General features: G+C 42.6%; 2 protein-coding genes across 2 annotated transcripts; one reads left to right on the top strand and one right to left on the bottom strand.

The window, feature by feature from the left end:
• Positions 1–174: 174 nt before the first annotated feature.
• Positions 175–23,847, top strand: LOC143359518 (nucleoredoxin). The gene is made up of 7 exons (XM_076797491.1): positions 175–784; positions 21,434–21,703; positions 22,011–22,111; positions 22,400–22,595; positions 22,829–22,919; positions 22,994–23,130; positions 23,294–23,847. Exons 1-7 carry the CDS (start codon positions 287–289, stop codon positions 23,522–23,524), a joined length of 1,524 nt encoding a protein of 507 aa, XP_076653606.1. The 5' UTR covers positions 175–286; the 3' UTR covers positions 23,525–23,847.
• A 102-nt stretch (positions 23,848–23,949) lies between these two features.
• Positions 23,950–27,861, bottom strand: Cdc45 (cell division cycle protein 45). The gene is made up of 9 exons (XM_076797490.1): positions 27,457–27,861; positions 26,992–27,144; positions 26,701–26,910; positions 26,459–26,623; positions 26,058–26,299; positions 25,550–25,886; positions 24,870–25,264; positions 24,720–24,796; positions 23,950–24,638 (listed from the first exon to the last, which is right to left on the bottom strand). The coding sequence occupies exons 1-9, from the start codon at positions 27,505–27,507 to the stop codon at positions 24,574–24,576; spliced, it is 1,695 nt and encodes a 564-aa protein (XP_076653605.1). The 5' UTR covers positions 27,508–27,861; the 3' UTR covers positions 23,950–24,573.
• Positions 27,862–27,942: the final 81 nt, after the last annotated feature.

Below are 27,942 nucleotides of genomic sequence, written 5' to 3'. Positions count from 1 at the left end.
AGGGTGATCGCATCGGACGCGTTCATGCGTGAGAAGAGCGCGTTTCCGTCGGGTCGATTCGGAGTGGTTCGGGTCCGGCCGGATCGAACGGCCGGCGATTGGTCAGGGGTAGCGAGTCAGCGAAACGTGAATCAGTCGGCGTTGACGGCGGCCAGGAGCGAGAAGTTCGCGGGTACATACATAGCAGTTGAATCGGGGGTGTGTGTGTGTGTGTGTAAAAACGTGTGGGATCGGTGTCGGTGCGTGGTTGTCGCCGGTGAATGAAGCGGGCTAATTGTTACGTGCGATGGCCGCGTGTTACAGCGATCAGGCGTCATCGGTCGTCACCGGGAACATAACGAAGAAGCCACCTGCGGGTGCCGCGAAGCCGATCTGCTGGCAACACCGGCTGTTCGGTAAACAACTGTCGCGGTGCAGTCAGGTTAATAATCAGCAGGACACGAAACCGTGCGACGCGAGTGGCTCGCTGGTCGACGAGGACGGCCGGCCGATTTGTGAGGTGATCGGTGTCTATTTCAGTTTCATTAATCCCGGTGCTACGTGCGACGACTTCACGCGTCAGCTGCTCGAACTCTACGCGAGTGTGAACGGGCCGCGCGCCGAGAACGACCGGGACGCCGAGAACCCTCCCGGCAAGGCAAGAGAAAGAAGAAAAAAGTTCGAGATCGTGCACGTGGTTCTATGGAGTAACGTAGCCGACGTCCTCGACTTCGAGGAGAGCTTTCACGCACATGTGTCCGAGCTGCCCTGGCTCGCCGTGCCGAACTTAGACTACGAGAGGAAGGTATGAATATCCTTCGCTTCGAATCTTTCATTGTGTGCTTATCGGAGGCCCGCGGGTACCCGAAATCCTTTTGCAAATCGAACTCACCCCTTTGCAAATTAAATCCCCCCTTTCATAGATCAAACACATCTTTTTGTGTTTTCGAGGAAAATATTCCGCAGCACAACGGGCGGGATTATTTAAAATTATTACAGTCCTGGTCTGTAATTTCGGGTATGCGATATTGCAGTATCGGAGGGTAATTAAGATATCGTCGCTCGAGGACTATCGTTCAACAACCGGATGCGGGATTTCCCGCTTTCTGTCTCGTTTTATTGTATTGAACAATACACTGAACGTTGACTAACGTCATCAGGAGTAATACTATTCAGAATGCAATCAAAAAGTCATTTTTTCTGAAAGAAAAGATATGAAGGAATTGCACGAATTACAATTGCAAAACTGAAATTTCCTATTTCATGTTCATTCGCGCTTGACCTGTTAAAATCGCTCAACTTTAAATACGCATAACTTTTGAACCAGTAAATTCCTCGTCTGGAAACTTTGATTTTTGGCATTTTCTCGTCCAGACGTACAGGATTATGTTTAAAAAAGTAGAAAATTTCTGGGTTGCCAAGGTGAAGTTTAACCCACTATTTTATTTCCAGTTGATACTAGCCACTGTAGAAGAGCTCGTACCTTATTTTCAGTTGCCAAATCGATCAACTCGAAAATTTTGCAGGAAACAATAAAAAGAATGTGCAGTTTCCTATATACATTAACTTCAACGAGCCTTATGCATCAAAATAAGTATTCGTAAGTATTAGGTATATATAAAAGCAAACATGCTTGCTGTTCTACTGAAAGTTGTAAGGTTGAGGTTGTAAAATTGAGCAAATACATGTTTTATTGCACATGGCGCATAATCTTTTTTATCGTGCAATATAAAATCTACATCTTCAGCCAGCCACTGTATAAGTCACGTCTGTAACACCATAACTTTTTACCATGTTTCATGTAGATCTCGGTACATATCGGTTTGGCATCTGAAAGCGACTCGATCTCGAAGCGATTCCTGCCGTTTCTGTCGCAGGCTCCTTAGCAGCAAACGGAAGGGACTTATTAGACTACTCTACGTGCAGTATCTCGTAATCGCATCGATTTAATTAAAAGTGAAATTGCACTCCCACGTTCGGAGTGCGTTCGCCGGTAATAATTAATCTCGACTCGGTTGAATTAAGCCGCGCTCGGCCATTCGAAAGAAAAAGAAAACAAAAACGGTTTTTACATCTGTTAGCAATGTCGCCGCGGCTGCGGGCGGCCGTGTAATTGCAAGTAATCGCACTCGAAAGTTCCGAGGGCAGGTTTTCTGTTTGGGAGCCCGGTGTCACTGACTCCTTATCGCGGCGATCTGCAGACGACGACGTGCGCGGCGGCACCAATTAAATTCAATTAAATAATCGGACCCGGGTTTTTTAAGCTGGAATAACGGTCCTTCAACGGCGGTGGCCATTCAGACAATTTGTAAGTTCTCGGAACTTTCCGAGGCGTTCCGGCGAATTTTAAAACCTGTTCCCGGCAATAATTTCGGATCGTTCCCCGGGCCGCGGTTCCCAATGTCCCGTGAACGTCGATGTCCACTCGTAACGTTTCCCTTCGTTTAACCATATACTTCGCTCGCGTTCCGCTCGTTTATTTCTACCGGCTCGACACCGACTATTACATCGCGAATCGACGGTAGCTTTAAAGACGAACTTAAGCACTTGGTGTACGTACCAGGAGGCAGAACTCTTTTCGTTTGCTGCATCTGACCACTTGGGAGATCAATTTCGGATTACGGAGGATTATGGAAATCATGATATTATAATGGGACGCGGGGCGTCCATGCAAATTTGTCTCGTCAATTGCGAGGAAAGGACCATGAGTATATTCTTACTGCACGTAATCGATGCAGTATTTAGCGAAATGTTAGATTATTTCTGTTGCTTGAAATTTAAATTGCCAATTTTTGTCGTAGACGCGCCCCGTGATGTGATTATTAGATAAAGGGATGAGCAGATAATAGGACCGAGCAGTCGGCTGGAATAGGAGCTGGAGATGATGATATTTTTCCGGTTCTGCGCGGGATTTTTTTGCACGGTTCGACGCCGGGCACACGCGGATCAATCGAGGGCGAGTGTATCATTCGAAATTTCGTACACACATGTCGCTCTGTCATAAAGTTATACGTGTATACAGAGAGGGCGGTGGTGCGGGAGGGGTTCGAGCCACGCATGCCGTTATGCAGAAACGACCGGGCGCGTGCAGCTCCTTTTTTATTTCCAACGGGTGTTTTAACCCCTCGCCAGACGTGCTATTTAGGGTCCGATTTTATTTTGCGCCAACACACCAGGCAGAGTCGACTTTCTCTAACGAAAAATCGTCCGTGATATTTCCGCCTAACATCTGCTCCCGGTGTGGCCCCCGTCGATCCTTCGAAACAATATTTTAACTTTTTCTTTTTTATCGACATCCGCGCCACGATAAGCTGAGCTACTCCCGGGGCTTGTTCACGGAAAGCTTGATACACTGTAATCAGCTTTTTAGTTTATTTACTGCCCGATAAGAACACGCAAACCGGCTTTCGACGGTCTTGGTCGAATTACCGCAGGTGAAGTTACGGGGACTGAAACGAAGGCTGAAAGATAGCACTTTGTAATAGGGTTGTTTGGCTTTATAGGAAATTGCGAGATCATGTTGAAAAAAACAAATCGGAAATACCGAGGTCAGAGGTCGGATAGGCCACAGCAATGTTGCATTTTAAGTGGTTACTTCGAATCGATTTTGTGACACGCTTCCCTTGGAATTTTTGAACTTTTGGGAGCTCAAATTAAAGCTGGAGGAACGCACTTTATGGTAGGGTCACTTTGATTTTTAAAAAATATCCATATCATATTGAAAGATTGAATAATCCCTACCCATAGGTCAGCGAAAAGTAATTGAGTTCTGAAGGGTTGCTTCGAGACGATTTTAAGTTATATTCCCGCAGGAATTTTTGAACTTTTAAGGGCTTAAATGAAAGCTGAAGAAACGCACTTTATGATAGGGTCACTTTGATTTTTAAGAAATATCGATATCGTATTGAAATATTGAGAAATTAGCGAAAAATGACTGGATTTCGTGAGGTCGCTTCGAGTCGATAGTGGGCTGCGTTCCCGTGGGAATTTTCAAGCTTCCAAGGGCTCAAATTAAAGCTGAAAGAACGTACTATACGATAATTGTATTTAGGTTTCGAACAAAAATTCGTAATCATGTTAAACAATCAACAAATCCTGATCAGTAGCTCGGAGTAATAAGTTTTGTGGTAATTTTAATGGACCGGATTTGCGGCTTGTAAAAACGACAGTTCAGTCTGTCTAATCATTACATTTTATCATTTTTGATTCTAGAAACCGCGTCGAACGGCACGGAAGTTCGAATTTCGAAAATCTTCTCGCGCCGCTCGATCGAATAGAGCGGATCGACCGGTTGTCATCGTTTCCAGCGATTAAGGTGTAAGGCGAGACGGTTTCGTACATTGATCTTTTCATCAGCCACGTAGCTCGATGACTCCGAGCGATATCTCTTGTCTCGAAAGTTCAAGTGACTCTACGGTCCCCGTTACGGAACTAAGCGCGTACGCGTCGCGCTCGCCTCTCCCCTGTACTTTTTATGCGAATTAACGAGACTCTGGTATCGCAATCGAGTGACGTATAAAAAGAGGTAACTAAAAAAGGAAAAAAGAAGATTGGAGGGAAGAGAAATCCGAAGAAAGAACAGAGAGAGGGAGAGAGAAATTCGATGTATAGACGCGTGTATCGGCGGAATTCGATCTCGTGATTCGAATTTGAATGCGATGGCGGGTTTTGCCGGCGCCTCGAAACTTTTCTGTAAGACGGATAACTCTTGGTATTTACCGGTGTACACGTAACCAAGCGATACAAATGTAAGAGTCTATCGGAGGGGTCGTTATTCCATTTCTTTTTCTCTCTCTCTTTCTCTGTGTTGTTTTTTTTTTTCTTCCACGATCATTAGTCAGGCCACTCGAGCTGTTGGTGTTTGTGATGCATATACATACACTCTAGTCTGATCCCGTGAGTAAATGCAACGATAAGCGTCCTGCGCAATTAGCGTCAAGTAGCCTCGTGAATTCTTCCTTGCTCGTTATTCCGCCTATCCTGCCCGATCCACATTGGGAATCATCCCCTTGAAATCGTAGGTTCTTTGTGCCCTGTCCCATTCATTTAACAATGAGAAGAGCAACGTCGGTGTGCGTGGGTTTGAGACGTGTAACCTGTAACGGAAAGAAGCGGCCGTCGGGAATATACTTTCTCCCTTTCGTTCTCTGTCTCTCTCTCTCTCTCTCTCCCTCTCTGTATCTACCTGTGTTTCTTCTCCCGTAGTTTTCCTTACGTCGCATTCGGGGTAAACAAAGAAATCGGAGAGACTGGCGCTGCTGTTTCCAAGGCAACCGCTAGAGGAAAACGTCGAAACAGCTGTATCAACGCGAATTCTTATCTCGACGTGAAATATTCAAGGGGACCGGAAACTTCTCCTTAAACCGACCCTCTCCCCCTCGGGTTCAGCCCGATCGTAGTTTCAGAACCTTTTCTGGCTCGAAGATACCCTTTCGGGGCTCGTTGCGATCAACCTTCTTCGACTTTACAGTCTGATCAAATTCGCAAGGGTTGTTGGGGGTGCAATTTTTTTTATTGGTAAGTTTGCAAGTTAAGAATATGAAGTAACTGGAGACTGAAATTTGAAAGCACCCTTACGCTTAAATTCTACCACAGTTTCAGAACCTTTCTGGCCGAAAGCACCCTATTTTCAACGCTCGCCGTGTTTCATCGACTCCATTGTTTCTGTGGTAATATTTCCCGGGGTTGTTGAGGGTGTAATTTTTAAGCATCGGGGAGCTAGATTGTGAAAATGAGGAATATAACCAAGGAGAGAAATTTTAAAACACCCATGTCACAGACAACTATGGAGTATTCGTAATAATTATATCTTGTATTGTATTCCTCTGAAATGTGAAATCATTTTCAGGGGAACATGACTAGGTAAAAAATACGACACAGTTTTAACAGTGGTAAAAATATGAACATGCACGCTCCAATGCACCTATTGAATGAGTATGATATTCTTCTATCATGTCTCCTTAACTCGGGAATTTATTCCTCGTTGTTTACAGTTTCTTTTTCCCATCAAAAATAGAGCATATTTTTTAAACTAGATTTTTTGTTCAGACTAGAGTTATGGGGGTTAAGACCCTTGCTTGTTAGGAGTGCACGTAAAACATGCGCACAGTTAGATGTAACAACAGCAGTCTGCCGAGTCTCGTCCATTACGCCATCAAACTAATTGTATAATGTATACGTATAATTGCATAATGCGTTTGCATGCTTGAGTGGGTAATAAAGCCGCGATAATAATGATGATGCACGGACCGTGGATAAGGTACATCTGTGGGGGACCCAAGAGAAGCATCGGACAATTTTGGTTGTCTCTTTCGTCGGGGTGGGCGCAACCCTGTTGAATTTATTTATTAGATCTGGTGCAACTTTAACACTAGGTTTACGGGACCCGTCAAAATGACGGGATCTAATTGTTATTTACAATAGTTGACGTTGTAAAGATGTATCCACGAGGAATTATTCAACATTTTTCTGGGTATATACCATTTAAAAAATGGCTAAAAATGTGGATAGACACGTTATTGTTATTTCCGTAAAGTAATGTAAAATAGTCACTTTTGGTGCTCCGTAAATCCAGTGTTAAACGAGTTTTTGTCAAAGTTTTGCAGTGTCATTGGGATTCTCAAAATCTGCTAAATATGTGTATTATTCACAATAAAATTTTGTTGTCAACATAATCGCAGAATATACAGACAGCAAGGGTTGGATCAACCCTTGAAGATTTGAAACAAAGTCTACCAAATATGTTACGCCTTTCTAAACAGTTGAACGGAATAAAATATTGTTCTTTTGTAGTCAATAGAAATGATGTGTAGCAATACAGTTCTCTCCCGTGACCAATGTTTGGGATGAGGACGTGTTCCGTGTAGCCGTAAAATAAATGGTAGTGCAGGGGGTAGGTCGAGAAAGGGTTAAATAATAAATTACGGAGAGCTGTAGCGCGCCGCGCCGCGCCGGTTGGCTCGAGTCGGTTAAGGTTAGCGTCGGTAGCCTGACTTCTTTAGGGACTGTCCAGTTTGCCGGACAAAACTGACCGATTAGGGGTACAAAGCGGAGGCCATGTCGGCGCTAGGACGTCCGTCGGTAGAACCGGGGGTGTAATAGAGCCGCTGCTCATCGTTTGTACGACGTAAACCGTTTCATAAAGGTGCGCGCCTTTGCTGGTCGGCCGGGGTAGCGCCGGGGAAAAAAGATAGAGAGAGAGAGAAAGAGAGTCACAGGCAACGAGTAGCAGCAACCTTTCCATTCCGGGGTGGCCGACCCATATCTTCCGCAAATAGCTTTCTCATTCGACCGGCGAGATCAAGAAAGCGAAGCTAGCGGTGGAAGGATGAAAAAGAGTGAGAGAGAGATAGAGAAAGAGCGAGAAAGAAAGAAACGAGTATATTTACGCTGGCCCGGTGTATGTATACGTGGAGAAAAAGAGAGGAGGCGGAATCGGCCGCGCGATGCACGGGTCCCTCTTCCCACGAAAACGACTGAAACGGGAAGACGAAAAAAGGAATGGGAGAAACGTTGGAATCTAGATGGACTTTGAGGTAGCTCGTACACGAAGAGAGAGAGAGAGAGAGAGAGAGAGGCCCGCGCGCACGCGGCGCTACGTATCGCTCCACAACCCTCTTCTTTCTCTCGTCTGCTCCCTCTTTTCCTCTCTCGCTCTTTCTGTTTCCTTACTCTGCCGCGCCAGTCTGCTTTTTAGCTAACATATCGCGTAGATTACACACGACCTACTCGGCCGCTGCGCCCGCGCCGCGGTCAAAGGCAAGAGAACCAGAGAGAACCGCGCGCGCGGGAATCGGCCCGAATAAATGTATTTCAGTATATCTACCAGTCGAAAACCCCCGCGAGAAACACCCCGCCGATGGCTGCCCGGCCACGCGCTTTTACGGCTTCCTACATTCCCGCGCTATAACGGTACACACGTACCGACCTGCTCGTGTGCGAGCGGTGCCGGGGAAAAATTAAATGTTTGCGCCGTTTGCCCGCCCGTGCACTTTCCTCGCCCGCGACAAGTCCGCCTGCAAATTATCTCCTCGCAAGCTGCGACGCTTTCTGCCCGGCTCCCTCCATCCTCTAAACGGCTAACTCCGGTCGTTCGAAAATTCTTTGTTGTTTTCTTTTTAATTCTGGAGCTCTTGGGGAGCCGGGGTGGGCGAAATTTATGGGGAAAATTTTAGCCTGTTGTAAATGTTGGCGGTGTAGTTGTGAACGCACAGTAGTTTCTTTTTTAAATGGTGAGGAAGGGGTAGTTTAGGAAGCAGCGAGAGTAATATTTATTTTTATCTTTGCACCTTGGCTGTGATTTGGGTTGTTCACGAATATTATTCCCTCTTTTGATTATTTTAACATGTCGACAATTATGTAATAACATTATGCCACTAATGGTAATCCCAAAATTAGTGGATTACGTTATAGAGGGTGAGTTGTTGTTGAGGGATCTATTAAAAAATCCTTAGCCGTGGACTTAAAGAAATGATTATTAACCCTTAGCACTCGAATGGCGACTGTAAGGCGCCACTAAAAATTGCTGTATCATTATTCAAAATATTTTTTACATTATTAAATTTGTTTGTATCTAATAAATTGCTAAACACTTCAGTATTGTACGAGTAAATTGCACCATTTTCGTAACTACAACATGAAAAAGTATATATAGAAGGGAAATATTCTAGGTCGGAAGAAATGTTTCGTTTTGGAGTTAAAATAGCTTCGAGTGCAAAGGGTTAAATTTTAGATAATACCGACCGTAAAAAATGATTAGATAATATGTTAAAGAGTACAGTGCAGTTTTTGCGGGAAAGGGAATCCGTCGGCTTGTAAAACGGTTGGAAGACGCTTCTAGAAAATGATGGTGACTATAATAGTTGATTGATGGAACTGTCGGAACCAGTGGATAATTCTTTAGAAAAGGTACTGGACTCGATCTGGTAAGACGGAATATTTTGCGATTACCCTGGTCTCTCTAGGGTGAACAGGGACGAGAACGGGTTCTGGATCGTCTCTCCCCGTTGTCATTCGTAGCCTATATAAGATCGATCCGTTTCAGGACGCCATTTCCCCCGTGCTCCGGTGTATTTTCATGCCAGGCCGCAAGAAACCCGTGTGTATTCGTTTGCGTGTAATTGAAAGCGCGGCAGCTTAAGACGCTACTGGGGTTGACCAATGGAAACACAGTGGTCTCGTCAGTTTCTCTCTCCGTCTCTCCCCCTCTCTCTCTCTCTCTTTCTCTTTTGGACGAGAGACGTCGGGAGACCGCGGTATCTGTGTACTCCAGAGGTGCGCAACCTCGAGGGACCTCTCGCGATCGAAACTCGACAATCCCATTACATCTGTTTATGGTCGCCAGATGAGGGGAGGTAGCACGAATCGAGGGGAAAAAGTTGCCCCCTCTCTGCCAGTACCGGGTTAGTCACGCGACGTTGCGACACATGCGCGACAGACACGGAACGCGTCGCGTGACCGGGGAGCGTGGGGAAATTATACCAGAATATAGCAGAAAATACCAGAATGTACCAGAATATACCATAATATACAAGAATAGACCAGAATATACCATAATATACAAGAATATACTAGTATATACCATAATATACCAGAATATACCATAGTATACACGAATATACTAGAATATACCAAAATATACCAGAATATACTAGGATATAACAGAATATACCAGAATATACCATAATATACAAGAATATTCCATAATATACAAGAATATACCAGAATATACCATAATATACAAGAATATACTAGTATATACCAGAATATACCAGAATATACCATAGTATACACGAATATACTAGAATATACCAAAATATACACGAATATACTAGAATATACCAAAATATACCAGAATATACTAGGATATAACAGAATATACCAGAATATACAATAATATACAAGAATAAACTACTATATATCATAATATACCAGAATATAACAGAATATACCATAATATACAAGAATATACCATAATATACAAGAATATACCATAATATACAAGAATATACCAGAATATACCATAATATACAAGAATATACTAGTATATACCAGAATATACCAGAATATACCATAGTATACACGAATATACTAGAATATACCAAAATATACACGAATATACTAGAATATACCAAAATATACCAGACTATACTAGGATATAACAGAATATACCAGAATATACCATAATATACAAGAATATACTACTATATATCATAATATACCATAATATACAAGAATATACCATAATATACAAGAATATACTAGTATATACCATAATATACCATAATATACCAGAATATACCATAATATACAAGAATATACCAGAATGTACCAGACTATACCAGAATATACTAGAATATTCCATAATATACCAGAATATACCAGAATAGAGTGGGGGAACAGGTCTCGATCTGGCGACTATGTGCTCTATATACTAAATACCTTTCGATCTTTCACAGCTGAGAATTTCTCAAAATTTTTTCCTCGAACCAACAAGCCATCTTTAGGAACTTGGTCCATTCACTTCTTCCTGGATTATTGTCTCAAAGAAGATAATTATGGTTTCGTTGTATCAGATGTTAACAATTTTCACCAGAAGACCATTTTTTCAGGAAAAGTGTGCAAAAGACACCCACCCGAGTGCGAGGCGCTTAGGAATTTACGAGACAGCTGGAGGCTCAGGAGACCCAGGTTAACGGGAGCAGTATATTTCGTGAATTGTCAACGTTAGGCAGCGTCTGGACAGAAGAATTATGCGATATTTTCGCGCCGGTACATCGGAGGACATTTTCGCAAACTACTGCGAATCGTCGTCGCCGGATCAAGACTTGTTCCCCCACTCTAATTTCCCCTTTTACCGCGCTATTGCGCCACGGACCGGTCACGTGACGCCGTCTCTGGCTGCGTCACAATGTCACTGACCCGGGTACCTGGCAGAGAGGGGGTAACTTTTTCCCCTCGATTCGTGCTCCCTCCCCTCGTCTGGCGACTGTGCTAGAAATGACCTAGGGAATTTCAACATTTACGGGATACAGTCTGCAGTCCGCGTTGCGCACCTCTGACGTTCACGAAGGAGGCGATTGAACGCGCGCGAACGAGTCAACAGTGATCTCATCCCTTTCCCCTCCATTGCTTGTCTTCTACCCGATGTCATACCCGGTGTGGCAAGGGGTTCCCCTCGCACGAGAGACCGACCGGGAGCGTGTCTGGTAGAAAATGGAGACTGAAAGACGTCACTTTTCGAATTATCCTACGCCGAGCGTAAAATCCTCCGACTCCGGGAGTACACTCTCGAAATTAGTTGAACGACAACAGCTACACGCGCACCTGTCGCGTCAATTTGTGTACCTTATGGCTGCTAAATATTTAATGGAAGCGACAAGTCCGGCCGGGACCGGCTCTATTGATTTTTCATGCTTTTATAATCAGACTGTGGACCCGTGGGTGAATTGAAATTTATGCTCGTTAAAGGGAATTTCATTTGAATAAGTACATCGCGGAGATTTATGGGAAATTAGGGGTTTTCGCATTGATAGATGGAATCGGTGTTGAATGGAAAGCTATTTCCTATATTAATAATTTTACTATAAATCTTCTTTGTTCTTTCTATGCAGTTTTATCGTGCACACACGAAACTTGCAGTCTGGTAATAAGAAAAATGTATTTATTATTATTTATGTTGTTTTGCTGGAAGTGTAGAGAATCATTAAAACGAGTTATTTATTGGTATCATATTATTAAAAACTCCGCGAAAGCTGTGATGTATTCGCGACTGTGAAATGAAATGATTGTTAATGATAATTTGTAGTTTTCTTACTTGAAACTCAGTGTCGCAAAAGTGCACGGTCACGTCCTTGATTAATTCGGATACGGGAGGTTCTACTGCACCTTTTCTTTTCTGTTGCTGTAAGTGCGATGACTTGCTCGGTCGTTGCTTGATGAGAATGGTAAAAGTTAGATTACTCGCATAGTTGGTGCCTAGCTGCTGCATAATCTTACGTGGAAATACGAGAGATCTATTTAGCATAACTATACTCGATTTTGTTAGTTGTTAATTTTGAGAAACTACAGCGGAATGAAGAAATCAGTATCCTCTGTTAAAAGCTTTTTTGTATACTGAGTTTTACAAATCTGTGCGTGACTACAGGTGCATTAAAAAAAAATGATACACACCGTTAGGTTCAGAAAAGGATCGAATTCCTCGTGTCATTCGACTCCGAATGCAGCTCGCTGCAACGACATCCGAAATGTCGGTGTAATCTTTCTCGAAGCCTTAAAACACTGAGTAACATGAAAAAATGCATTTTTTCATAACACTTCTATAGAACATCGTTGCACCAACATTGTTGGACGATTTACAAATATTAAACTCATCTAGTTAAGTCAATTTCTTGATAATTCAAGTAACTTTATATACTTCTTACTCTCCCTTAAACATCACAGAGTTAAAATCTAATTGCTAGAAGAATGGCTCTCTGTTCAATAGCACTTTTGTTTCCAGGCGATAACAAGAAAATTCGATTGCGTCTGAAGATCCACTAAGAACGTGAGAAAGTAACAGTTGTATCAAATGCGATATGAAAGAATATTGTGTAGCGAGGAACTAACGAGACATACACCAGTCCTGCACGAAACGTAATGAAGATCAAGATGTGGTACTAGCCCTTATGCACACCTCGGAAATAGTTGGTCAAAAGATTGTAGAGTAATGCTCCATCTGCTTTCGTTTAAATCGTTGGAAGAACAAAGTGTGCTACCCTGAATCTCAGCTATGCTGATCTCAAACAGGATCCACTAAAGACTATTTTACTTTTATGAATACATAGTCATCGGAGAGCATATAAGCACACGATCAATCTAAACTTCCTTCTTCCAAGAAGTTATTATCACTCGGATTATTAGGAAATTTATATTTCGCATAAAGCTCCACCAGTCCCCCAAAAACCACTAAACTGTGGTCTAGCAAAATGTTCTCGTGGGGCATCTCGCAAACAAACCTCTTCAGTCCGGAATTAGCATAAACATGGTCCGAGTATTCGAGTCGCAGACAAGCCGAGCTCTCGGTGCTGCAGGAATGTCCAGGCTAGGGGTGAAGGCCATTGTCGGGGGTGATCAGGATAGGATCAAAAAATAGTGATATTACACTAGCGTTCCTTTTTTTCCCCTGATACGCAGAAGTTGCCGGTGTGTAAGGGTCCGCGAGGGCAGATAGAGAAGTGGAGGGCGGAGGGTGAAGGGAGGAGGGATCGAGGGGTGGCAGAGAGAATCGACGAGGGTAAGCAAGGACGACACGGGGGAACGAGCAAGCAGGAGTGCGATGGGGGTGGTCGGGTAGCGATGGTGGTAGTGTGATGGTAGGCAATGGTGGTGGTGGTGGTGATGGTGGTAGGGGACATACAGACCACCGGGGGAAATAACGATAGCACCGTCGAGCGAGCGGCAGCAGCAACGCCAAGGGAGGACGTTACGCGTTATCGACCGCTCGAGACGGAGACGGCAAACGAACGTATATACGCACAGGCCCCGTAGGAACGAACGAGAGAAAGCGCCGTAGGAAATATACGAAAGGGACGAGGTAATGCCTCCCCGTGGAGGGTCGCGATAACGTACGACGTCGCACATTCGGTGCCTCGAGGAGAACGGGAGCGACGAAGAGAAGCCGCATCGAGAAACAGAGACGCGACAGAGGAGAGCACAGACCCTTCCTTATTCCGGCGCGCGTTCAACCCCCTTTGTGTCCACCGGAGTCGCGCATCGGTTTCGAATTTTCCCGTATTTCGCCGGATAGCAACCTGCAGTAGCAACCTCCACGGGTCAAACACCCGCCAGGATTATTCGATGAGTCTCTCTGCTACCCAGCCGCCGTCTACGTCGTTTTACAGATCCTCCTCTTCCCCTTTTTTTAATGCCGTGCCTCGGGGAGAACCAGCGACCGAGAGAAAGAGCGAAAACGAGAAGTAGAGACGATCAAGAAGAAAGAGATCCTTTCCTTATTCCGGCGCGCGTTCAACCCCCTTTGTGTCCACCGGAGTCGCGGATCGGTTTCGAATTTTCCCGTATTTCGCCGGATAGCAACCTTCAAACGCGCGCCAGCATTATTCGCCGGAAGTCGCTCTCTGCTCCACAACCTACGTCGTTTCGCAATTCCTCGTCTTCGTTTTCCTTTTCTTTTTTTTTTTTTCGCTAACTGTCTACCTCGCCGGAATGGCGCAGCACGCGGAATTGGGTCTTAAGGGTTCTCTCTGGCCAGGACCGACGAGGGTAGTTTCGGTTAGGTTCGCAGCCGAAAGAGTTTGCACGGGCAACGATGCCCGGGCTATGGCAACTTTGTCGGGTCCGACTTTGTCTGGTTTGTCGGGTCCGTTCACCTGCGCCGCGAGCGATTCTGTTTCTCAACTGCTCGAGGAGCAGGGTGCTTGGGTGTCTTCGGGGATGCTGGTTCGAGCTTTGAATTGTTGGAAGTGTAGAGGGGTGTTCGAGGAATTGTTTTTACTGGTTTAGAGGATTGGTGAATCTGTTTTGTTAATGATTTTAGTTTTTAGAGGCTCGAGGAGTAGGGTGTTTGGGGCTTGTGGATGTCTGGGGTGGTTTATCAAACTTTGAACTGTTGGAGATGTAAGGGGGTGTTTGATGAATTGGTTTTACTGTTTTAGAGGATTGGTGAATCTGTCTTGTTAATGATTTTAGTTTTTAGAGGCTCGAGGAGTAGGGTGTTTGGGGCTTGTGGATGTCTGGGGTGGTTTATCAAACTTTGAAGTGTTGGAGATGTAAGGGGGTGTTTGATGAATTGTTTTTACTGGTTTAGAGGATTGGTGAATCTGTTTTGGAAATGATTTTGATTTTTAGACGCTCCGGGGGCAGGGTGTTTGGGGATTGAGGGTGTCTAGGGTGGTTTTTCTAACTTTGAATTGTTGGAGGCGCAAGGGGGTGTTTGATGAATTGTTTTTACTGGTTTAGAGGATTGGTGAATCTGTTTTGTTAATGATTTTAGTTTTTAGAGGCTCCTGGGGCAGGGTGTTTGGTGATTGAGGGTGTCTGGGGTGGTTTTTCTAACTTTGAATTGTTGGAGACGCAAGGGGGTGTTTGATGAATTGTTTTTACTGGTTTAGAGGATTGGTGAATCTGTTTTGTTAATGATTTTAGTTTTTAGAGGCTCCTGGGGCAGGGTGTTTGGTGATTGAGGGTGTCTGGGGTGGTTTTTCTAACTTTGAATTGTTGGAGACGCAAGGGGGTGTTTGATGAATTGTTTTTACTGGTTTAGAGGATTGGTGAATCTGTTTTGTAAATGATTCTAGTTTTTAGACGCTCCTGGGGCAGGGTGTTTGGGGATTGAGGGTGTCTGGGGTGGTTTTTCTAACTTTGAATTGTTGGAGGCGAAAGGGGGTGTTTGATGAATTGTTTTTACTGGTTTAGAGGATTGGTGAATCTGTCTTGTTAATGATTTTAGTTTTTAGAGGCTCGAGGAGTAGGGTGTTTGGGGCTTGTGGATGTCTGGGGTGGTTTATCAAACTTTGAACTGTTGGAGATGTAAGGGGGTGTTTGATGAATTGTTTTTACTGTTTTAGAGGATTGGTGAATCTGTCTTGTTAATGATTTTAGTTTTTAGAGGCTCGAGGAGTAGGGTGTTTGGGGATTGAGGGTGTCTGGGGTGGTTTGTCAAGCTTTGAACTGTTGCAGGTGTTAGGGGGTGTTTGATGAATTATTCTATTAGTTTGAAGGAATTGTAAACCTGTTTTGTAGATGATTTTGGCTTTTAGAGGCCCGAGAAACTCGCAGGAAATTAGGGGGTTGGGGGTGCCTGGGGTGGTTTGTCAAACTCTGAATTGTTGGAGGTGTACGGGGGTGTTTGACGAATTTTTCTTTCGGTTTGGAGACTTGGTAAATGTATCTTGGGTTGGAAGATTGAACTGTTTTCTGGCAATTCCCCCTTTTGTGGGGGGTGTCTAAGATGTAGAGGGTTGCGACAGCGATTACTTTGGGTGTTGAGGTAAATTGATTAGTCGATAAGGGTTGGTTTTTTCGGAGGTTTCTCACACCTTCCCCCGTTAGAAGCTAGTAAGCACCATCCATGATCCGAGAGAATACTTCAGTGTGCTCTTGGCACTGTTCTAAAGTGAATGCTTGATTGATTGATAAGACATGGTTTTTTGGAGGACTTTTCTCTCATCCCTTACCGATTTTAAAAATAGTAAAATATATATCTGACATCTGGAACATATATTATTCTTATTTTCGCTCTTCTTTGAAATCAATGCTTGGCTTGCCTGCGAGCGGTGAATTTTCGAAGGTTCGACAGTTTCCCTCGACTTTTCCATTTCTAAAAATGTCAAGAAGAATCCAAGACGCGGAACAAATATTATTTCAACGTGTGCTTCGAGTCTTCGGTCGGATAAATATTTGATTCGTCGAGGCGGGGGTGGATTTTTCACGGCCAGACGCCGTACAGTCGGATCTTCCGAGCGTGAGTCTTGTCCCCCCGGAGAAAAATCATGCGAACGTTGCCATTGACGTTGAACGCATTATGAACAGACTCCCCGTACAATCGGCGAAAAAGCCAACGAGATATTTACATCAATAGAAATCTTATTCCGCCGCAGACTTGGCAACCGTTCAGGACCGGTAGCCAATTTTTTTAATTCATCCACTATACCTCAGAATTGTATCCTCGAGATTTAAGATTGTCTGCGAGTACAGGGAAATATTCCTGTCTGGTTCCGGCCACTTAAAAAGATTATTTATTGCCACTTGTACTTTCTAAATTGGGAAAATTGTTCTCCAACAACGGTAGCGTTTTACAAACCTTTTCGGAATTGGTCAAACTCTGTGAATTATAAAACAAAAATTCCGTGGAACTTTATTGAACATTTTGCTGTAGCAATAGCAGATTGTAGGAGATCGTAAACGTTCAGAATGATCGCATGCATAGAAATGCATAGAAACGCATAGAAATTGCCAGAAACTTTTCATTTTATTAACACTTCCATTCGAAAAATGCCGGAAAACCCATCAAACTTTATTGAACAATTTCCGAGAGCAGGTTTCAGGGGGCCGTAAATTCCGAGTATGATTTTATGCATCGAAACGTGTAAAACGCGCGATATCTATAGAAATGCATCGAACTGTATAGATAAATTTTCGTTTTCGTCAGCCCTTGCCATTTCTTTCACAGTCTCCAAAGTGTTCTACATGAAAAAGAAAATATTTATTGTACGCCAACGTTCACCCTAATTGTTAAATACCGATCATCAAAAGTCCACAAATTAATAACTAAATCAATAGTCATTTTTAGTATTGTTAACACCGTTTCAATTTCTGATCACGTTTAATTCAATTTAATTTCTGATTAAAAATTCAATTTAATTTGATTATTGAACGAAGAACAAAATGGGAGAAAATTCCAGTTTCTTCACACTTACAGTGAAAAGCTTGGGAGACGTAGGAGCCGAATAAAAAGTTGCAAATCGGCGGTCCCAAATTTTAGATGTCAATGCATTTGTGTGTTGATCATTATTGTAAGAATTGTACTGTTGTAGGGAGAACGCGACGACGGAGAATATTCTTAGCTTTCCGAGTGCCGTGTATACGTCGGGGTTGAACGACAGAGGCTCCTGAAAGGTTTCCGGAGCGAAAAGTTCGGCAATATCGCGCACCTCTGCCGGTTGATGGAGGATCTGATGGGTGCCCGATAGGCGCTCGTGCCTGTCGCCTCTGTGTACTCTGGGGTGTTGCGACGCCCACTCGATTCGCTCCACCGGCTAATTGTTATCTCCGTTTCTGTTCCGACGAGCACCAAACGAGAGACAGTCCTCTATTAGACCGTGAATATACTCATTAGGGTTATTAACAGCCCGGCTGACGAGCCGGTTCTGTGTGTCTTGCCGACCGACGTTGAATGAAACTTTTAACGAAGCAAATAATGGCACGCGGTACTCTTTAAACCTTGCGCACTCTTCAGCCGATTGTTGCTCCAACCATTTTTCGCGAATTAAATCGGATCAAAGGCGAGGTCCTGCTAATTATGGAACCTTTTGAAACTGTGCAATTTCGGGCACATTTCCTCTTCTTCTTCGCTACGGTCGTGGGAATTATGAAATCGCTTGGGAGATTTTACGAAGCAACGACAACTTTATAATTATTTTAACGATTATCATTTTATGAGTTACTTCCTTGTTATTTTATTGCACAAGCTTTTATAACGGACGCACAGGTCCCTTCAGCTATGACCAACCTTGAACTTTTCCTCTTAACGTGAACGCATATTTTTAATTTTGTGACATTAAACGGTGAAATGTTACCGTGCCATTAAATTGAACTTTTACAAGCACGTAACCCGCTAATTAAAATATTTACTCAGTAGTTTAAAAAGTATTTTTAAATTATCCACGTCCTTAAGAACAGGTCAATTAAAAATAATTATAATTTAACCGCCCGTCGACGATCGTATTTTAGAAAAATTTTGCGTTTGCTGTTTCAGTTCTCGTTTTCTGCGTGCCCGGAAGCGTTCTTCGTAATACCATAATTTTTACCAACCACTCGAACGAATCTCGAGCGAGAGATCTTCAGCAATCTGGGGGGGGGGGAGGGGGCACGGCTTCGCATTTCGATCGGAAAGCATTCTACAATACGGCCGTTGTTTCAGTCTCCTTTGTTCGATCTCTACCGCAGTAATTATGAATTCCATGGGCATTCAGTGTCCCGATCATTTTCTCGTAAGCGCGGCGATGTGTTTTCCCGGTGCCGCCTGCGAAAATCGATAATCGCTCGCTCAGCGGCTGGGGAAAAATTAATTTAGGTCTAATCAAGCGTCGCCTCGCGCAAGCTTCGTAATTACTATCGATCAGGCGGAATTTATCGCCGACGAAGATAATTCTTTGCTTGTTTACCAGCGTCGCGACGTCGCGCACCAAAGTCTAATTCTTCTCTGCGTTTCGCGTCGAGCCACTCCAACAATTCTAACTCTGTCCACGCGAAAAATATTTTTCGGAATTGTTCTTGACGTTGGAAATTGTCTTAGACAAGTTTATGGAATGAAGTGACATTTGTATGTCAGCATACGGCTTATCGTTATTTTATGAGTCACGCTGGTTGTTCAGTGAACCTTGCCCCATCGAATTGTCATCTACCCTGGTTGCTTCAACATTACCTCGCACATTAAAGAAGTATATTCAAAACTCTGTCGGGACTCGTCTGTTCCACGCAGGGTGCAAAAATTATTTTATTTTTCTTATTTGAAAATGAAGAAAAGACACACCGCGATTTTCGTACAAATAAATGGCAAATTCATTTTCCAGAAGGTGCCCGATTGCCTTCCAAGCCTAACTGCGTTCGCCTATCGCAACCAAAGGACACGTTTCAGTTTAGACAGCGAATATTGGCAATGCTCGTAACAGAATTACGAGAAGACACGTATTTCTGAGTTTCGTACAGATATATAGTCGATTCATTTTCATCGCAACCAGAGGACAGGTTTCAGTCGAGCCACCGTCGAACATTCGATGAATCCCGAGGGGATTCCGACCACAAAGAGAGTAGTTTGAAATTTCCTGAAACGGAAGAGCATAAGAAGGGTGCCTAACGGCGCTGGACACCGACTTCATCTTGGCGAGATCGTAAGAAGAAACGCGGCAAAGCAACCCCCGGAGTGAAATCTCGAAGAGCTAGATAGAAAGAGAAATAAAGGGAGAGAACCTAGAGGAGTAGTCGTTCTCCTTTATCGCAGTCGGAACAGAGAAGCTTCCCGCATTTTTCCCCTATCGCGTCTGTTTCCATGGTTGATACTACTGTGCCCGTGCAGCCTGCTAGAAGAGACGCGGGAGACGAGACGGTACTTATTATCGGCAGACTCTTCCATTCCCGATCGTTTTACAGGAAGGGAAACATAGACCCGTGGTGGTCCGCTAAAAAGTCAGCGTAATACACCGTTCAGACACGCGCGTCGAAAGGGTTGATTGCTTATCTAGGAAGACACGGAAATCCCAGCCTTACTTAGCCACCTCCGCTCCCCCTTCGGGTTCCGTATTTTCGTACAGGCACCCCCACCCCCGCTCGCTACCCTTCTCACCCCCCGTCCTTATCTTCTTCACAGCAACGCGGTGGAAAGCTTTCTGCCAGTTTCTAGTATCACGCTCTCGAAAACCCTTCTTCCCTTTCTTTCGTCCTCTTCCGCCGCCTGTAATCATGCTGCTGGCCAGAGGGGAAGGGAGGGGGAGAGAAAGAGAGTGGGATAGCACTCATTGTCAGCAGACATTACTCTCTCCCCCGCAGACACTCGTTGCGCCCTTTTTGCCGTGGTTGAATTTCGTATCCGAGCGGCGGGGGTGGAACGATAACGGAAGAAACAGAGGCACGGTACGTGCCTCGAATTACTTAGGCCCGCGACGGATACTCACTTATCCACGCGTATTCTACCCACGCGTCGCGCCTATCGATGGGTCCTCGATTCCTCGCTTCTTTTCTTCTTCTTCTTCTTCTCTTTTTTCACAATCCATCGTTTCCCTGCCTTTCGAGCGAATGCGTGTAACGAGCTTCCGAGAAATCGACGTCGCCCCCGGATCGATCCTGCCGAATTGTCCGGCAAATTGCTACCCCTTTTTCGCTACCCTTGGTAACTCGATTTCTGCGTTGACGGAGGCCTGCATTGTTGCGAACTACGGCGAGATTTTTATTCCGGAGCTCAGCGAATTCTTAACCAGTTAACTGTGTTTGACGAGTATACTCGTCAAGAAGAAATGGCAATATTTTGTGTCATGACGAGTATACTCGTCAAAACAGCGGTTAATTTTTTGCGACGCAACTTAGGTACACATTTTTCAAAGAGGTCGCAACAGCTAACTGGTTAATCTACCGGCTAAATTATTCCGTAATTTTGGGACGTCCGAAAATTTGTTAAGATCAACCGAAACTCTCGTTAATGTAATGCAATAATTTCGTTTCCGGTTATTGCACAAAAGGAGATTTTTGAATTATTGAAAAGCCTTCCGGTGGATAGTGGTATTCTATAAATCGAAGGTATTAATGTTTCAGGTTTACGGAACGCGTTCTAATATTTTTAATTTGCTACTACAGTGATTTCTCGATATATGTCGCCAACGCCTGGATGATAAACGTCGCGGAATTATCCCCACTACCGCTGGCAAGACCCGTGTTGTCGACATATATCGAGAATTCACTGTATCGAGATTTTCAAGGATTCGACGAATTTATGTTTTTGGATGTATGTGCATTACAAAAAAGGAATTGCTAAAAATTTCGGTAGACGTACCTTCCTTCCAATTTTATTATTCATATTTGCAGCATATTTTTATTCATATTTGACGCATACAAGTCGCGTCCGATCGATTAAAAGCGAAGCACTTGGGCGATGAATATTGATGAGGGATCCTCGAGGATCGATGTTGACATGGTCTGGCTGGCGATCACCTATCATTCGGTTTTTTTTTCGTTTCGATTTTTACAGACGAGGTTGACCCGGAGGTACCGGATAAAGGCCGGTGTGCCGACTCTAATTTTATTGGACGGTACAAATGGCTCGGTGGTGACTCGAGGTGGCGTCGAACGGACCATCGGCGATCCAACCGGAGCCGAATTCCCTTGGAAACCACCGCATCCGAAGGCAGCCCTCGAGGATGGCCCTTTATTACCGTGCGGAGCTCGCGACTCCAACGAGCCCATGCTGCACGAGGAGCTGCGCCATTGCTTCAAGGGTGTCTACTTTAGCGCACACTGGGTATACAGATTTCCCTTTTTAATGAGTCGTTGAGGAACGAACGCCTAGGAAATGTGCCAACTGCGAGAAACAGCCAATTTTACTTACCTCTGTAGCAATCGTATCGACAACACCTTCGCTTGCCGGGAATTTTATAATTTTTTAAACTGAAGATCAACGAGAACTTCTCAATAAAATGCTCAAAAGCGACAGCTAATAATTCAGAAAATATTTAGAATTGTTAGAAAATCGCTAGACTCCTGAGAACATTACTTTTAATCGTATTTCAGTAGAGATACGCATTTTTATATTTTCATTTTTATGCCAGTGCCCACCTTGCAAAGCGTTTACTCCGCAACTCGTGGACACGTATCAGCGAATTCGGGAGAGAGGCCACGACTTCGAGGTGATCTTCGTGAGTTCGGATAGGTGAGACGATTCATACGTTTTTAGATGTTACAATTCAATCTGATATGTCGACAATAAAATGCACGTAAAGGTTTTTCCGAAAATAATTATAAAGACGGATCTTTTTTATAGTGCAGAAACTTTGTTGATCCATTTGACCATTTCCATTGATTAATTATTCGGTATTTAATTTCTAACTCTATTTTCTGCGTTACTGAGGATTTTAAGCGAGTGGATTTGTAGAGCATAATAAATTGACTCGTTTTTAATGGTGCATTTCTTTTATCGGAACGTAATTTCTGTTTCCAGGAGTGAAGAGTCTTATAACGTTTATATTGAATCGATGCCTTGGTTGAGGATACCTTTTAGTCAGGAGGAAAGACGACGAAAATTAGCGAGAGCCCTTGACGTACAAGCAATACCAACTTTAGTGATACTCGATCCCCGGGATAATATTATAACTTTGGATGGTCGGGCGGAATTGATTGAGGATCCCGAGGGACTGGTAAATAAAAACTTTCAATACCCTAAGAAATTGTGCTTAAAAGTTTCCAATTAAGTAATCTCGTCGAATGGTTTCAAGTGCCACTCTTCATTTCCCGTTTCTTATTTCAACCATTACCACGCCTGCTCCTAGAAAAAATAATCAATTTTCAATTTATGAAGAACTTGAAACGAGCACAACGAATTCATGTTTTTAACAGTTTGTACTGTAATTACAATTTTGTCGTTTCGCAGAACTTCCCGTGGACCAGTCGTTTGGTAAATATCTTAACAGAGAAATATGCTACTTCGCTGCACGATGCGCCGGCTATCATACTCTTTGTAGGTAAGTTCGAGCGGAACATTGTACTTCGAATTGTTCCCAAACGTTGACGTTAACGAACGATGATATTTTGACAGAAGGTGACGACTGCGAGATACAATTCGCTGAGGGCGTGCTGTTGCCTGCTGCACAAGCATACAGAAAAGACAGACCTGATTATGATCCAAATTATGATGATCCAGATGATATTTTGCAATTTTATATAGCGTTAGATGTAAGTATCGTTCGGACGAGGAACGGTCCCGAACCTGTAAATTCAAAAAATTATGAATTCCGATTTTGCTTTTTACTAGAATCTTTCACCAATTCTGCTACCATTTTGGAATTAGCCAGTGCAAAATAATTACCAGAGTGACACAGAATTGTTTTTGTTAAAGGGTGAAACGTCGGACATCCTCCGCGAATTCGTGGGATTAGACGATGCTGTGCCCCTTCTAACGGCGATCGACATACCTCGGGGAGTTTATGTCGTGATGGAGGACGGCGCCGAGATAACTGTGGACTCTGTACAACAGTTCGTAGAAGGGTTTCGTAACGACAAGCTGCCTATAAACAAAATCACCACGGTCCACAAAACTGACAAAACCGACCACCACGTTTCTACTTGAATCCGTGCGAACCGGCGAATAAGTTTTATACAAATTATATTGAAGACCATGCGTGGAGGAAGGAGCAGTTAGGTTTTCAAGTGGTCATTATACAACCACCGAATAAAGAAACCCCGAGTCCTCTCTTCTCAATCCTATCTCTGTGATACCATTGCTCCTTTGAGTAGAAAGGATATCCCGCGCAGAGCTGCGCCCTGTATTCGTACACCCCTTGTGGACGTAACCAAAAGACATGTATTATACATATATATATCATAGTCAATAAAAATTGAGCGAATTGTATTTTCAAGTGTACACACGCGCACGGATATGTTTAATATATATATATATAATAATGTATTATTTAATGATCGCCAAAATGAACACGTCGGGCGTATCTCGAGATACTGAAATATGCTCATCCATCCTGTTCCCCGTACAGGCAAAATGGTCGTCGATTTCGTAAAATCTCGTGTCACAAAGATTAACATAACTTTTGCAAAGTAAAGAATAAACAGATACGAAAAATCGAACAGCTTTATTCGTGAACTTTTTCTTCTTTCTTTTTTTTTTTTATTTTACTTTGTACGTTCAGTTATTTTCATATAAAAAGTATGTCTATCGTCATCTTTACATGATACGCATCGACCGATAACAGAATCATTCGCCGCAGGTATATTTCATTCATTTTCGTATGATTTGATTCCTACCTTTTTCTCTTCATTCAAAACTCATTTCATCAACGCAATCGGTACCATGATCAGCCCGTTTACCGTAGGCAAACAAAAAGTTCTACACTATACGTTGCAGTAACTATACTTTATACACATATCTACAAGTACGATTAAAGCTACGTGTCATTAGAGTTAAAACGAATATTACTAAGTCGAATTTTTATCAATGAGTTTCAGCATGTCACGAAAAATAAAGCATATATTGAAGCAATCCCGTCGCCGTATTTTTTTTTAAAAAGACATCGCTGCCGCTGTCAACTCTAACTTATCTACAAAATAAATAATAGCCGGAGATTTCTTATTTTCATACGTCAATTGAATCGTTAAAAAAAAATGTTACGCCAGGAGAGCTGCCAAAGCGTCCATGAATTTTGGTCTTTCCTCGATTTTCAGTCTTATTACTGAAACAGATAGAGAACAGTTTCTTTGTTCATGGAAGGCATATAAAGAGCAAAATCAATAAATTTTCGAACAATACTTACGTGTAGTATCAAAGTAGTCTGCTTCTATATAACAATTTGTATTTTTAGCTGCTTGTTCGAAAGCTCTTCCGAATAGACTGTAAGGAATGAACATTATTGTAATTAAATGAAATATATTTATGACTCAGTGATGATTCAATGAACATCTACCTTCTTGGTTGATCTTCGCACACCGGTGGTATACCAACCATCAGGCATGTGCCAGTCTCTGCGTTGCATACCGAAGAGACAACAAGCGGCCATTCCGATGCTCTTCTAATCTTCGAGGAATCGACGTAGGCCTTCAGGGTAAACTGAGCTAACATCAGCAACGGATGAGGATGCGCGAACACCTGATTATCGATGCTTCCCTCGGGTATAATCACATAAAGAAACGAGCCGGCGTTTCTAATTTGCTTCATTTGCAAAATACCTTGGGCAGTTTTAAAGATACTGCTGAGCATAAGTTTCGCTTTCTCTATTCCAGTTTCTAGATTCTCCTTTTTCGTGCGCGATAAACAATCCAAAGCGTCTAAAAAGCAGCGCTGCGGTAACTTCTCTTTCGACTGTAAAATCAAAACGTTGAGACCTGAGTGACTTTCGAAATTCGACGGTAATAATTAGACTGCGAATCTTTATGCAAAATAAAAATTTTCTTCATCGATTACAGGGTACTAGAGGCAAATAAAAATTTATTTTTTCCGTTAATATTGTTGGCAGGACAAAAGTGATGCGTCGATACTCTTCAATTCTTTTAATGTCTCCACTGCCTGAAATCGTGGCTACCCATTTTTGTCATAAATGCATAAAATTCGCAGTCAACGAATAATATGTGATAACTTTTAGCTTACAGAGGACTCCATCAATGCGAGCATAGCGTAAACTATGTCCGAGGCACAGTATTTGAACCTGTAACCGTATTGAAGAGTAAAACTAGTCCCGATGATAGTGTCTACTTTGTATTTCCCTGCTAACTTTTCAACCATCTGTCTGAACTCTTGTCTAAGCGCCAGATCCATTGCAGAGAACCGTTGCTTCGACTGCGCTAAAGGCAAACCCATCTCCGCTAGAAGTTCCTTCAATCTTTGCTCTCCCCTAACTGACCACAATTTTAACGATACAGCGGTTGGTACTGAATGCCTCAGACTAGCTTCTACAGTCCAGTGACGATACAACGCTAGCGAAAGACTATGTTTCATGTATAAGGCACAAAATAGAAAAGAGAAACTCGGTATTGATAACACTGTTCAACATGCGTTTAGATTTGTAACCTTGGTTTCTAATAGATCTTTGTGAACTGAATGTAAAAGTTTAGATTTGTTGAACAGTGAAATTCAACATAATTTTGACAAAGGATACTCTTTATCGTAAGTAATCCGGACTCTAGTTTGCTGCTGCTGCTGCTGTTTCTCAATTTCACCTCCTTGCTTGTGAGTTAATCTGGACACGTGAGAATTGAGAAATCCCTCTTCCACAACACTCAATCTTGTTTCTACTTTTCCAAGAATGGCCTGTTCTGTAGAACCAACTATGGCCCACCAGACCATATCCAAATTGTCTTTCGACATATTCCATGCCATTTCAAAAATAGTCATTGCACTCTAAAACAATAAGAAGTATAGTGCAAGTGATAATATTTATAAGCAGAGATGCACGAGAACCCCAAAATGTCTAGCTGAAAACTTTATTTACGATCCGACGTTTTCGGGTTCTCGCACAGCTCTATTTATTATATTTGTATTTAGTTTATTATAACATACCGATCTTCCATAATAACTGTACTGTGTATAATTGAACAAAATAGTTGTTCTATTTTCAGCCCATTTTCTTCGTTCTGCTTTTTTGATAATATCTTCTTCGTTCAATCTTCGTCTCTTTGATCTGGAGTCTTCACTGTCTACATCTTCATCCTCGTCTTCGTCGGACTAAAAATATTAGCGTATGATATATTTTTTGTTGAGAGATTGGTCTGTACTATATTAAATAGAAGAAAGAGACTCACAGAATCGTCTCTGAAGATTTCGTTGTATTCTGGAATTTCGTCATCCTCATCGGGTTTGCCAAGTATACGAACTTGATCTTCTGAATAAACATTACATAAATCATAAGGCCTATGGCTATCAAGAATATAAAATATCACAGATTCTGCTGGTTGTAATAATTCCACTAAGTCTAAGGTGCCACCACAATTTATCAAAATAACATTCTTTATCTAAAGAAATAATATATAATAATCATTAATCCTATTGCAGGGAAATATATTTTTCTTCGTGTATTATCATATTTTCATTACCTCCTCACAATTCTCCTCGAAAGCATGAATCATGTCCTGAATGCCTTGGACAGGCACAAGAGTGTACATCATGTTATCATTTTTAAAAAGTTGTTGCAATATTCTACAGGCACAAATGGCATCAACATCAAAGTTAACCAGTAACAAACATCTCTACAATAAAAAATATTAAAGCCACTTTATTAAATTGTATTATTACTATCGAATGTAATCGGAGTTAAATGAATTTTGCCATTGTATATCAACAATGATATAAACAATTGAACGAATGTACGTTGGTTATTCATCAGTGGAGCATGAAGTTCGAATACAATTAACAAAATCGAATGTTAACTGAAAAGTTAACGGTAAAGTTATAATGTGGCTCAAAATAAGAGAACAACAATAGAAAGTAAGAGTGTTTAACCTATATAAATAAACGAAATAAACGAAGTCTAAAAAACCAATGTCGAAAACGTTACTCACGTCGTCTCTTAATAGTCGATAGAATCCTCGTTCTAAGCTTTCCACAAACATTTTGCAGTGATTTTCGACATGGGAATATTGTTTGTATTTATTGTATTTAATTTACTTTAATATTACTGGACGCCAGCGACAGCGTGCTGTTCACGGGGCTAAATGCACGACAATGCATCGCTTGGCAACCAAAGAATACATATTACAATTGAACACTTGCGAACAGTCATCATGCAATTGTATATCATCTTCTAAATAACTGAACTGATCGTGTCACTTTTTATTCTAAGTTTATATAAAATTGCATCGTGAGAACTTCGGATACGCGAAATGTCTTTCCTGGTAGTTGGAGGGAAATTGCAGTTGAATTTAAAACCAGTCCCTGTCCCTGCATAACAAATGTTCAAGATGGACTACAACTGCGTATTCTTATGAGCACATTTACAATTGCATTCTCATGTTTACGTTGCACTATACTTCAAATATTTAGTCATC

Source organism: Halictus rubicundus, chromosome 12 (genome assembly GCF_050948215.1).
Source record: "Halictus rubicundus isolate RS-2024b chromosome 12, iyHalRubi1_principal, whole genome shotgun sequence".
Lineage (NCBI taxonomy): Eukaryota > Metazoa > Arthropoda > Insecta > Hymenoptera > Halictidae > Halictus > Halictus rubicundus.
The sequence above is the reverse complement of the archived record's forward strand: the minus strand, read 5'-3'. Positions and strand labels throughout refer to the sequence as shown.